Here is a 14,103-nt window from a genome sequence, read left to right on the forward strand (position 1 = left end):
CACTCCGGTGGGGGCAAGCGTTCAATATTTTCTGGCAGAGTGGAGAAAAATTACTCGGGACAAGTGGGTGCTGAATATTGTTTGCAATGGATACAGTCTTCAGTTCACCAGCCCTCCTCCAGCAATTCCACCTGTTTGCTGCGCGAGCTCCAGGCGGAGGCCGATATCCTGTTAAGGAAACGGGCGATAGAAGACGTACCGCTGTCTCAAAGGGGAAGAGGCCTGTACTCACGGTTCTTTCTAGTCCGCAAAAAGGACAAGAACGAGTTCAGGCCTATTCTGGATTTGCGACAAGCAAACAAATGGATTTGCAGAGAAAAGTTTTGCATGCTGTCTTTGCACCAGATTTACCCTCAACTGCAAAGGGGTGACTGGCTGTGCGCGATAGACCTACAGGATGCATACTTCCACATGCCCATTGCACAGAAACTCCGGAAGTTCCTGCGATCCCAAGTCGGCGCCAATCACTATCAATACACAGTGTTGCCGTTCGGGCTGAAGTCAGCGCCCCGGACTTTTATCAAAATGCATGGCAGTGGTAGCGGCACACCTGAGAAAGAACAAGGTGTTTGTCTACCCGTACCTGGACGATTGGTTCATCAAGGCATCCTCCTTCTCGGAAGCTCAAGCGCACTTCCAGAAGACGTCCGTTCTCTTGAACAAGCTGGGGTTGCACATCAACATGTCCAAGTCTGTCCTTACTCCGGTCCAATGGCTACAGTACTTGGGAGCCTCCATCACTACGCTGTCTGCAAGCGTGTCTCCTTCGGAGGAAAGACTTTTATCACTCCTTCGGAAGGCTCAGGTTCTTATGACCGCTCCATCTACAACAGTGAGGACGGTGTCTTCTCTACTGGGGTCGATGGCCTCCTGTATCTTCCTCACACCACACGCATGGCTTCACATGAGACTGCTGCAGGAGTGTCTGGAGGATCAGCGGGACCAGAGGAGAGGGAACTGGGACGACAAGATACGACTGTCTCTGCATGATCTACAGTCTCTGAAATGGTGGTGTTCAGCGGAGAATCTCCTCAAGGGGGTTCCCTTCCACAAGGACATTCCCACTCAGACTATCGTGACGGATGCTTCTCTCCACGGCTGGGGAGCGCATTCCGGGAAGTTACAGATCCAGGGAACGTGGTCTCAGACGGAGGCCACGTATCATATCAATTTTCTGGAACTCAGAGCTGTTCACTTGGCACTGAAGGCCTTTCATCTGTCCTTCCAGACCAACTCTCTGCTTGTACAGACGGACAATACGACCACGATGTATTACCTCAACAAGCAGGGGGGGTCGAGATCGCGCACCCTGTCGCAGGAGGCGCAGCCGATCTAGCACTGGCTTCTTGCCAGAGGACTGACGATAACGGCTACTCATCTACCAGGTGTGCAGAATGTTCAGGCAGACGCACTGAGCAGACTGATCCAGGAAAACCACGAATGGGTCATAAACGACGAAGTGCTCAGAGACTTCTTCGACAGGTGGAGCACTCCAGATGTGGAACTGTTCGCCACCGCCGAAAACAGCAAATGCCGAAACTTCGCATCTAGGTACTACCAGCAGGGAACGCTGGGGAATGCGTTATGGATCAATTGGTCGAACAGCTTTCTGTACGTTTTTCCACCCATTCCCCTGATTCCGGCGGTGCTCATCAAGCTGGCCCAGTCCAGGGCCCGGATGATCCTGATTGCCCCGGAATGGCCCAGGCAGTGGTGGTTCACGGACCTGCTCCACCTGTCTCTCCTTCCTTACATTCGGCTGCCGTACCGGCAGGACCTTCTCACGAAGTTCGGGGGCAGATGGTGCACCCCAATCTCTCGTCTTTGAGTTCGGCTGCATGGCTCCTGAGATAGTGCAATATGGCCATTTGAATCTCCCTGCAGATTGTATGGACATACTGAAGGAAGCCAAGAGACCTTCCACTAGGACTTCTTATACGTACAAGTGGAAGAGATTTTGCATCTGGTGCAAGTCCAAGAACTATGATCCAACGACATGTAAGGAAGATGTCATCCTTCCGTAACTTTTACATTTGGCGCAGTCTGGCCTTAATTTTCATTCCATTAAGGTTTATCTTGCTGCGCTGACTGCCTACAGGAAATGCCCTTCACAGACCTCCTTCTTCCAGATCACTGTGCTCAAAGATTTTTTGGAAGGCTTGAAGAAAGTGTTTCCTCCTGTCCGGCTTCCTTCGCCTTCATGGGAATTGAATGTGGTGCTGTCAAGATTGATGAAGGAACCTTTTGAACATATTCATCAGGCTTCGTTGCAGCACCTGTCCTGGAAGGCAGTGTTCCTCGTGGCCATTACATCGACCCGCAGGGTGAGTGAAATTCAGGCGTTGTATTTCATGCTGCTAAGGTTGTTATGCGTACTCACCCTAAATTTCTTCCTAAGGTTATTTCTCATTTTCCATGTTAACCAGACCATAACTTTACCTACGTTTTTTCAGAATCCTTCCTCTCCAGCGGAAAGGTCTCTACATTCCCTGGATGTCAGGAGGGTGTTGAAATTTTATCTGGATAAAACCAAGGATATTCGTAGGTCAGACCAATTGTTTATCAATTATGGGTCAGTCAGGACAGGCCTTGCTACCTGTAAACAGTCAATTGTGTTATCAAAAGGCTAATAAGACCTTAGGGGGTAAACCTAAGGCTCATTCCACCAGGGGCAAAGCTGCCACGACTGCTTTGTCACGTAATGTTCCAATTGCAGAAATCTGCAGGGCGGCCACTTGGAAGTCGGTCCATACCTTTGCTAAGCAGTACTGTCTGGACTCTGATTCCAGGGCAGACGCTAAGGTTGGGCAGGCTTCGCTGCGAAATCTGTTTGGGCAGTAGTGGTGTTGTACTTGTTTTCTCTCCACCGCCGCTTTGGTGTGGGGATGGGCTTGCCATTCTATTCACTAGATTATGACTATACAAAGAGATCCCCTACTACAGAAGGAGTAGTTTCTGTCCTGTAACTCCAGTTCTGTAGAAGGGGTATCTCTGTTATAGTCATAAGCGCCCGCCCTCCTCCCCGGTGGAGACAGATGTTTATGTTCGGAATGCTACAGGTCTAGCGTTATACGCCTTCAAAAAGAACTGAAAGTAAATTGGACCTGCTGGGCATTATGGGATACTGAGAAAGTTCTAGAAGGTTTTCTTAAAGGCACGGTATCCCTTTTTGAGCCACATAATGGCAGCCTATGGGGCTTGTCTGTCCTCCCCTTCCTCTCTATCATTCCAGAGGCTTTGTTGGTAAAAGGGGAAGTTTTTCTCTATGAAGAAAACTTGGCAAGCTGTGCTGTTTGTGGCTTTGGTGGAATGTCTAGTTGAAGTACTGGACAGTGTAGCCTGTGGATATAGGCTGCATTATATGTCTTTAAATTCTCTCTTAAGTGTCTGTGCAGGACTGCATTTTTAGACAATTTAAGAGATTATTTTTGATTGCTCCGGGGTCCACGCTCATGAGCGGGACTATTCACTAGATGATGACTATAACAGAAATACCCCACTACAGAACTGGAGTTACAGGACAGAAACTACTCCTTCTCGATCAGGGGTGTGCTCTTGGTCAATAAATGATGAAGGCAGTTCTACCACTTGATGGATTACCAGTGGGAATTGCATGCCAAGTTAAACCAATAACTTCCCTTTTTCCCTGTTCACCGTACATATGGGCTACAGATTCTGTACCCTACCTTCCTCTAGTAACAACGCACTGGACCATCACACTATTTTACAGCAATGACACATGTATGACTGATATTATTTTTTGTTTTTTGGGAAATATCTTTATTTGATTTTTCAAAAGAACAAGCATGTCATCATCACTCAGCACATCCCATCCCGGAGCCCGTCCACCTCCCCCCAGCACCCCGGATCCCCGTACATAAATAAGTAACACAGTGAATACGATCACTGTAATCATTCCGCAACTCAGGAGGATAGAGCAACCCATAATCCGCTCACCCCCCGCGTCCAAGCCACCTCAACCATATCAAAGACCGTCATCCAGCCCATGGTATCGACGCCACTTCCCCCATACTCTTCTGAACTTTTTGGGGCACGCTCTTGCTTTATACGTGACCCTCTCCGTAGCCATATACATATCCATGCCCCTGCGCCACTCCTCCAGCTGTGGGCACTCTGGGGCTCCCCACTTCCTGGCCACATCCCTCTTAGCCACCACCAAAGCCAGTACTAAAAAGATTAATTGTGGGCGATTCACGTCAACTTAATTCGTCATTCCCAGGAGGACCAATTAGGGTCGGTCTGAAGCGCAATCTCCAGTACCGCTCCCAATTCCCGGAGCACCTCACCCCAGAAAACCTGAATGTTCGGGCAGGACCAAATTGTGTGAAAGAAATCTCCCCTCTCAAAACCACATCTCAGACAACAGGGGTCAGGCACCCTCCCTATTCTATGTAACCTCGCCCTGTCAAAGTATGTCCTATGCAGCACTTTGAATTGTATAAGCTGGAGGCGAGATTTAATCGCCACTTTGCGTGGGTGCATTAAGACCGTCCCCCAGTCCACCTCGTCCATGTTCCCTACGTCCCTCTCGCAAACCTCCTGCAGCTTCACCAACCCGTTAGGCATGTTATTCAGTAGGGTCCTATATGTGAGGGAAACCGCCCTATGTGTGATCTGTTCCTGCAGTAGGCGGCCCTCCAGTGGAGCATATTCCGGGAGGGGACCTTCCAGCGCCCTCTCCGCCCTCCAGGCGTGCCTCAGCTGCGCGTATCTAAAAGACTGTGTGTGACTAAGTCCATATTCCTTTCTCAGCTCAGCAAGCGATTGCAGTTCCCCCCTCTTAAGCACATCTCCCAGTGTAGAAATACCTATTGCATCCCAGGCCAGAAAACCCTTCAACTTATGCAGTTCCTTGAGCCAGGCACATTTCCAAAGGGGGGTTTGATGTGTTGGTTTACCATCCCACCCCGTAGCCTTTGTCACCTTCATCCACACCCCCAGAGTAACTCTCGTAGCCGGGAGCAGCCTATCTCTCCCTTTGCCCCCATATAAAAAGTGCATGCAAGTCGAGTAGCGTTCCAGGGCATAAGTGGGGTGATGTGCCGGGGCATGTATCCATTCATTTATAGGCGTCAAGTGCTCAGCCCAATAATATGCTTCTATATTGGGTAGCGAAATACCCCCATCGTACTGATGCCTCTGCAGGGTAGACAACGCCACCCGGGGCTGCTTCCCCAGCCACAGGAATGCGCGCAGTTCCGCATGAATGTCACAAAAGACCTTCCTCTGGAGGGGGAAATACTCATTCTGGAAGGCGTACAAGAATCTCGGGAGCGAGATCATCTTAAACATGGTCGCTCGGTCCAAGAGCGTCAGCGGGAGTAGCCTCCACCTCGTCGCATCGTCCATGAAATTGGTCAATATTCTCTTAATATTCCTGTCATAGGAGTGGGAACTGTCTGTAGTCACAAAGATCCCTAAATACGTAAAGCCCTTCCTAGTCATCTGGAGTCTCTCCGGGAGAGCTGGCCAGTCGTCTCTCTTCCTGGGGTCATAAAGGACTGATTTGTGCGAGTTTATTTGGTATCCTGCCCAAGCTCCATATCTGGCCAGGTCCTCAAACAGCGCAGGGATCGTCGTGTCCGGGTGTGTAATATAAAGAAGGACATCATCCGCGTAGAGGGATATTTTCTCGTTCGCGACTCCCGCCCTGCCCAGTCGAAACCCGGTGATCCCCTCGTTTTGGCGAATAGCACATGCCAGTACCTCTATAGTCAAAGCAAACAATAACTGGGATAGAGGGCACCCCTGCCTGGTGGCCCGCCTGACCGGGAAGTCTGTGGATAATATTCCGTTCACCCTCACCCTTGCCCTGGGATCTGTATAGAGCAAGCTCACCCATTTCCTAAATTTAGGCCCAAACCCAAATCTAAGCAAAACCCCCTCCAAAAAGGGCCAGTGGACGGCGTCAAACGCCTTTTCTGCGTCAGGGATAAAAAGAGATGTGGGTCTTCCCGTTCACAGACCTCAAGCAACCAGTTGTGCGTCCATCTAAGGTTGTACTGAGTCGCTCTGTCAGGAAGAAAGCCCGTCTGGTCCAAATGAACCAGTCCCGTAGTAACTCCCCGAAGGCGAAGGGCCAGGATCGTCGCGAGGAGCTTGACTTCCACATTCAATAATGAGATGGGTCTATAGGACGCGCAGTCCTCCGGCGGTTTCCCTTCCTTATAAATGGGGACTATCGTGACCCGTCGGAGATCTAATGGTAGTTCCCCCTCCTCCGCTGCATCCTCGAATAGCCCTAGTAAATGACGGGCCAGTAGGTCCGCTGTTTTCTTAAAGAATTCTGCCGGGAATCCATTAGGGCCTGGGGATTTCCCTGCCCTGAGCCTTGACAATGTGTCCCTAACCTAGTCTACTGTAATATCAGCTTCCAAGCTGCATTGATCCGCCTCCTCAAGGCCTGGGAGGTCTATAGAAGACATATATTGTAGCGCATCGTCCGTCGATCCTAGGTCCCTGGCCTCATAGAAAGCGCCATAATACACCGCAAAAGTATCAGCTATCTGGTCGTCCGTTTGCACCCAGTTCCCCAGACTGTCCTTCACTTTCTCTACCCACCTCGCGTCTCTCTCTTTCCTACTAAGCCATGCCAACAGCCTACCGGACGTATCCCCGACGTCATACAGGCGATGCAGTGTCGCCATGGCCTGTGCCTTCGCCTCACCCGTCACCAAGTGTCTGTACTGGCGTTGCACGTCCAACAATTGTCGGAGGGTACCTGTATCCCTCCCCAACTGGTGCTGTTGCTCCAGGGCCAAGATCTGTGCTTGCAGCGCACAAGCTTCTTCCTCCGCCTTCCTCCTCTCTCCTGCTACCCTATTTTTGGGCCCTGTCTCGCAGGACCGTCTTAAGGGCTTCCCAGAGCATCACCCGGGATGCTACTGAGTCTTCATTTTCCGCTATGTATACCTTGACGTCAGCCCTAAGGCCATGTATAATGTCAACGTTTTGCAGATCCCAGGCCGCTAAGCGCCACGTATCCGTTCTCGGCTTCCCCTGCCCCCACCCCCGATTTTAGCTAATAGGGGAGAGTGGTCCGATATGCCCCTCGCTTGGTATTCTATCCTGTCAGTAGCACCCCTCTGGCCATAAAGATATACTCCAAACGGGAGTAAACCTTATGCGCCCCAGAAAAGAATGAGAACTCCACAGCCTCCGGGTGCTGCCACCTCCACACATCAATAGGGCCCATCGTCGCCATTGTCCTCACTAAGAAAGTGGCAGTCAGGGGTCTGTCTCTCCCGCCCGTTCTATCCCTGCCGAGGTCCATAACATCATTAAAATCTCCCCCGAGAACCTGAATCGTGTCTGAAGTGTTAAGTAGGATATCAGTGATGGCTCTCAATGTGCCTGCCTGCAGTGTAGGTGGAGCATACACCGAGAGGAACGTGTAGTCCCTCCTCCTCCAGCGCCCCCTCACTCCCACGTATGTCCCCTGCGGGTCCACCCATGTCTGTGAGATGTGAAATGGCGGGTGTTTCCTGAGTAGAATAGCTACCCCCCTGGAACCTGAGGTGAAGCCTGCATGCGCCAGCGTCTTGTATTGTCCTCTAGCGAGGAAATTACATTTAGTGCCCTGCAAATGTGTCTCTTGTAGTAATATTTCGTCAGCTTTCATTCTCTTAACATAATTATGCACCAATCCCCGCTTAATCTTGCTGCCCAGACCATTAACATTCCACGTTAAAACCTTAATTCCCCCTAAAGAGGGGTCCTCCCTTAGCAAGTTTGTCATCATCCTATCCCGCACGACTGTGTGATTCGTCCAGTAGGAGCCATGTTGTGAGCCCACAGATGCAGAGTCGCATGAGTGACTTGACATGTAATAAACGTTTCCCCCCGGCCCCCCCACCCCCATCCCACCCCACCCCAGGAAGAACCACAAACTAGTCCGGCCTCCCGTCCCAAATCCCAAAACTGGAAACTGCCCCCCAAACCCCACTCCCCCACCGCACCCCCCCCCCCCCCTTCGGTCCCATTCCCGACAAGTGGTCACGTACAGGACCTTCCAGGAGGAGAGGGCCTGTTGCCCACCCTTGTAACCCCCTTAGGAACCCAACCCCAATGCCACACTGGGGCCCTGAAAACCCGTTCTCAGCTTTCCACAAACACTAGGAAACAATTCAATTCCAAAAACAAAGAGTCAGAAAGGGAGAAAACAGGGAGGGGTATGCCAACTTGCGTGCTATCCGGCCACGAGCCTGCATCAGCAATGTTCCGAAAGTCACAGCTTCACGAATTTGAATCCTGGAGATCGTCTGGGGATGCTGCATCCCCACCGTCCGCCTCCTTCTCCATTTCATTGATTGCTACCACCAGCGGATGCATCGACTGAGTCCTCGCACCCTCATCCCCAGAAGAGTGTCCGCCAGTGTCCTCCTCCCATTCGGACCCTACGTTCCTCTCCAAACAACTGAATCTAGAGCCCCACCTGTCACTCATCACAGGGGAGGGCCAGTTCCTCTGGGTCTTCCGAGTAGAGTTGTGGGCAGGATAAGAAGTCGACAGTTGCCTCCTGGTGCCACGAGACCCCCTGGACCTCTGAGATCTCGGCTGCCGCCACTGGGCCCCTTCTGCCGATCCGCCAGGCCCGGACTCCCGTCTGCCCTCCTGGTCCCGCCGAGGCAGGCGCTCCTCGAGCCACTGCCAGGCGTCCTCCGGATGAGTGAAACAGTGCGTCTTCCCCTGAAATATAACTTTCGATTTAGCCGGAAAGAGGAGCATGTACTGCAGGTGCATGGCTCTGAGCTTCGCCTTCACTTGGTCGAAGGAGCAACGTTGTTTCTGGACTTCCTAGCTGTAGTCCGGGAAGATCATGATGGTTGCATTCTCCAGCCGGATTTCCCCGAGCCTTCTGGCTTCTCTCAGGATCGTGTCGCGATCCGCGAAATTCAGAAAACGGGCAATCACAGGCCTCGGCCGGGCCCCCTCCGGTGGCTTCGCCAGCAATGCACGATGCGCCCTCTCTATGATAAAGCAGTTGGAGAAGCGCGCCGTCGGGAAGGTCTTCAGGAGCCACGTGTGTAGAAAGGCCTCCATATTTTTTCCTTCGATTCCTTCCCTGATGCCCACAAAGCGAAGGTTGTTGCGGCGGGCCCTGTTTTCCGCATCATTCTCCTTCCACTGGAGGTTTTTGTGAGAGGCCTGGAGCTCCGCGACGTTCTTCCTGAGCCCCTGTATCACATCTTCCGCCTCACCCAATCTATTCTCGGCAGTAGTCACCCTCTCCGTCAGGTTACGGAAGTCCTGGCGCAATAGAGTCACCTCCGATCCCACCTCGCCAATTTTAACTTCAAGGGCTGCTCGTGAAGCCTGGATGTCATCCCTAGATGCTTGGATGGCCCCCATCAGCAGAGCTGTGTCCGAGCGTGAGGGTTGAGTGTCAGCGTCCGTGGCAGGAGGCCCCGTGGCATACCTATCCAGTGTTCCCTGCCTAGAGTTCCGGGCCGGCGCTTCCCTCTTCCCCATCCTGAGTGTCCAAGTGATAGTACCCGGTATGACAGTCCACCGACCTCCACGCTAGCAGACACCAGCCACTGAGTACGGGCTCCCCGCCACATCCTGCTCCCGACTCGCTGCAGCCGTCGCGAGGTCAATTCCCAGGGGCAGTCTCCACATCTGTCACTGATAGTTATTCAGAGCGCCAGGTACCCTGTCCAAAGCAGCAACATTCGAGGCCAGGAGCACCGGTTACACCTCCGGGGCAGTCCAGTCACCGTACGCCCCCACTCACCGCCTTCCAGGGCCTCCAGGCCACGGTTCCCAGTCCAGGTCTAGGCCACAGCCGGGTACTGCTTTCCTTGTCCCAGGCTATGCGCGGGCCCTTATGCCACCTCCAGCTGCCACCCAGGGCTCCAGGGCCTAACAGTGCCTCACAGTGCCTCCCGGAGCGACGCCGCAGTCGTGTGATCCTGGGGCCCGGCCTCCCTTCCACCGCCGCCAGTCCCAGGGAGTTCGTAGGCCTCGGGTTGGTCGTGGGTCCCCCGGCCGTGCAGCCCCCACTCACCGGTCTCGCGTCTCCACGGCCCACCGACCCAAGCGCTCCACCGCGGGTCAAACTGGCCACTGTCCCCGCTCCACTCACTTGCGGACTCCTCCAGGCCCCGCGAGGGTCACCACTACTGGCCTCGCCCCCAGCTCACCAGGCCGCTTTCAGGACCCGGGCACTTCCGTGCTCTGCGCCGGGGGTCAGCCGCTAGGCAGGGCGCCGTCCTCTCTGGCTGCCACACAGGCCCTGCGCAGGTCCGAGGCAGGGACTCCAGTGCCACTCACGGATCTCACAGGGGGCCCAGCTGATAACGGCCTCCACGTCGCGTTCCCACTCGTCACCGCGCCGTCTCCTCGTCAGGCAGTTCCGGGCACTCCCGCCTCGCACCACCGGGGGGTCCACTCGGTTGCCGGCTCCGCAGAAGACTCCGAGCCCGGCCGCTCACTCCGCTCACCGCCGAGATCCACAGCGGGTCCGTTGCAGGAGCGCCCGCGGCGGTTCAGTAGCGGGCGGGCGCCATTTTAATCCCCCTCATGTCCCGCACCGGAATAGTCAGCAGCTGCCAGGACCTCCGCTAGAGCACCGCACGCCTCGTTTCCCTCTCCTCAAGCGCACAGGGTCATCAGGCTGCGCTGGGAGTCGAAAACGGGACCTTTGGGCACCGTTAGTTCGTCGGATCAAAGTCGGCTCTCCGGAGCTACCGGGAGACTCGACCTAGTCGGCCATGTTGTTGGCCACGCCCCTGGATGACTGATATTATTAACATCCCACAGGGAGAAGGGGGTACGACTGTAAGCCCACTAGGAACTATACTAGATAGATTGCAAAACTGTAAGTTTACTGAGGGGGCAGGGGGTGCTGTTAGCTTCCTATCTGCATTCCATATATGGGACAGAGTGTCTACTGTTTCTTAATCCCTATTGAAAATCCAGCCTCTATTACTCTGCCTCTGTACACCCTACTCAGCCCTAAACCTGCATATGTAATGTATGCTCTTTTGTTAATTGTACTACCCCTAGGTCGGAGTAATGTTTCTAGAGATGTACCTGAATTTTTCTTTCCACTATTCTGTGATTGTATTTACTGTACAACCCAAAAGATAATCTATATTAAAAAAACGACTCCTACAGTGTTTCCTAGCCCCCCTCCTTTCTAATGCTGTGGTTACCACAAGTCTTCTATGAGAACAAGTATCTATTTGAAGAAAATGTGAATTTGCTTTGGTACATTCTTTCTCATAGATATATACTCTGCTGCTAGTTCTGACATAACCAGCTCCAGTGGCACCTCTTATAGACCTGATATGTTACTTTCAGTGAAGCTTTGATAATCTGTGATGTTGCAAAACACTACCTTATGGTGATTTCTTATTGGTGGATACATTTTTCTGCTTCTGGTCTTGTTCCTATTACAATGGTCATATATTGGAACTGCAAAGGTTTGTCACATGTTATTTTAATAGGATCCCTAAGCTGGTCTACAAGCGTACAGGTTATTGCATTCTCTGCATGTTGGTAAGCTGAAGGAGTGTTGCCAGAGTATTTTTGTTGACTCTTTGTTTTTAATGTTGGAATGAAATTATAAAGACCGGTTGTGAATTCTGAACAATTATTTTAAATGCCGGATACTAAATTTCATGAATGTTTCCTTCTATCTTTTTTCCCCCCAGACATCTCACATTATCACAGAATGACCAAGCTGCACTTACTGGAGGAAAGGTACTTCTCAATGAATATCAAAGTGGAATTAGCTTACAAATACTTTTTTTGTGAAATTGTGTATATGTTTTCACTACTGATAGTTTGTTGCTCTTTTTCAGGGTTTCCCCTTCTTGTTCCAACATATACGTGATGGAATAAATATCCGACAAACCTGCAACTTGATTTTTAGCCTAAGTCGTTATAACAATCGCCTGGCAGAACATGTAAGTACTGGTGCAGAGCCTTGTTATTATGAAGCTGCGAAAAAGAAGGGGACTGTCTTATTCTGTAATGAAAGACAAATCCTAATTATTCCAATTTTAATTGGGTAATGAAGGCTTTTGCTAAAATAAATGTGTGTAGGAAACAGAGTTGCTTGTTGTGGCAAATTCTCCCACCACCGTCTACAACTATCTCTTAGTCAGGCAAACACTATTTCTCAGTGACAGACTCGTCTCACACTTAAAAGTACATAATCAACCCAGAAGGTTAAAGGTTAACAGTGCTAGCAAGGCAGTTTCTCTAAAGCTCTGTGACCACTTTAGTTAAATCAAAAAGTATGTAATGAATTAAATAAAGACAAAGTGACAAAAATGGATCAGTCACTTCAAAATTATATTGTTCTAAAGTAACATTTCCATTCCACATGACTTCTCCACACTGCATGGGCAATCATTCAAAGTTCTTGTGATGTATTCGCAAGTGACCACCGGAAGCTTCTTCCTACTCCAGTAAAACAGCATGACTCACAGTGTCAAGCTGCCTCTTTCCTTCAATCAAGCCAGAGGAGCTGGATGACAGTCCGTCTCCTTGTGCAGTCAGTCACGGTTCACAGCATCCAGACTTCACAGAGTTCCTTTTGTGGTGTCCCTGGCTGGCTTGTGTCTCCACAACAGACAGTGTCTCTTCTGGTCCTTCCACGTCTGCCTATATCAGCAAATGGTACCACCTCATTCGTAGTTGACACTTTGGTCCTTGGTGTTGTCAATAAAGCACTAGTCTTCCTCTGGAGAATACTATTTGCGGAAACTAGTTCACAATGACTGTTATTTGACTTTATCACTCCCTGCCCTTTATCAGCAAGGAATCTTCACCCAGTTCAGTGCCAAACCAGCTATAACTGGTCAACTGCTCTCCTCCTGAAAGAGATTTTCAGGTGCTTTGATGTGTCCCCGGGGAAGCGACAAGATCATTCCATCTTGATCCTATCCGACAGAACACAAAGTCCTTGGTATTTGGGGGGCGGGGCAGGGGTGCTGAAATATGCATATAAGAGATTGCTGAATCATACATTTCATCAGTCTTGCATCTATTTCCAAGTGTTGTTCCATGCATGTTTGTGAGGCTTCCCTTTATTGTTCAGACTTCCAGCTGGGTCTGTTTATTTGAAGCCTCAGAAGGATTAGCTCAGTGGTTAACATGCTACACACCACCTCCCAATGCTACCTTCTGGTCAGCTTGGACTGTGTCCATTCCTGTTGGCTACAGACAGCAGTACTATTCCTGTGTTAAATCTGGCACTTCTAAAGGATACTTCTGACCGCAGATTCCTCACCTTAGAATGTTCCGTAGGCATCAGACTGGATAAGGAAACCTATCACCAATGCTTCCGTTTGCCAGCGCCCTGCAGCTCTGCTTTGACTTCATACAACCCTGAAAGTGGAGAGCAAAGCCGCCTGTAAATGGCCACATGCTTGCTGATGCCAGTTCCTTTCTTTCTGATGCAGATCCGGTTCTCTGCTCCCAATTTCGTCGGCCTTCCAAGGACTCCTAAAAGAGAAAATCCATTGTGCTAGGAAAACAATGTTCCCTCCTAAGACTGCAGGTTTGATACCATGCCTTGATTGTAGAAAACAGATGTCAGCCAACGACGTACACGAGGTGTGTCTCTGGTGTTTGTGTTAGGGTCACAAAGTCATTTGACAAGTGTACCATCATGCACTTGAAGGAATTCCAGGACCAAGAAGCGCAGCTATACGTCGCACAATTCAAGATGTTGTTACAGACTTAGTGTATTTCCCACTTATTCCAGAAGTCAATGTGTATTTTCCGCTTCTTCCACAAGTCAAGGTCACTTCCACAAGAAATAAACATTGCGATCTAAGTCCTCCAGTAAGTCAAAAGGGAAATCTAAACCAGAGCACAAGAAAGCAAAGGAGGCTCAACTCTATCCCGCGCAAGGGTGTCACAAAGTTAGTCGGTCTCCTTTCAGATCTCCGGTTATGGAGTGGATTCCCCAGTTGGTCCCAGTACACCCCAAATTTTCTTTGCCATCTGCGAAGTTGCAACACATTTACACCTTTAAGGAGGCCATGCTGCAGATATATGATGCTCTTCTTGTTCCTTCTGGTACACCTTCTGGTTCCAAAGGTCCACGGGGATCCTCATTCA

The 14,103-nt window shown here is 50.9% G+C and overlaps 1 protein-coding gene across 2 annotated transcripts in view; it reads left to right on the forward strand.

The window, feature by feature from the left end:
- USP34 (ubiquitin specific peptidase 34) overlaps window positions 1-14,103 on the forward strand; it is a 2,681,755-nt gene that overhangs the window by 1,857,804 nt on the left and 809,848 nt on the right. For both annotated transcript variants that reach the window (XM_078649291.1, XM_078649292.1), the window contains exons 62-63: window positions 11,682-11,730; window positions 11,832-11,936. In XM_078649291.1, coding sequence (XP_078505417.1) covers window positions 11,682-11,730; window positions 11,832-11,936 — 154 coding nt within the window. The remainder of the gene's footprint in view (window positions 1-11,681; window positions 11,731-11,831; window positions 11,937-14,103) is intronic.

The sequence above is a fragment of the Lissotriton helveticus genome, chromosome 6 (assembly GCF_964261635.1).
Source record: "Lissotriton helveticus chromosome 6, aLisHel1.1, whole genome shotgun sequence".
Taxonomy (NCBI): domain Eukaryota; kingdom Metazoa; phylum Chordata; class Amphibia; order Caudata; family Salamandridae; genus Lissotriton; species Lissotriton helveticus.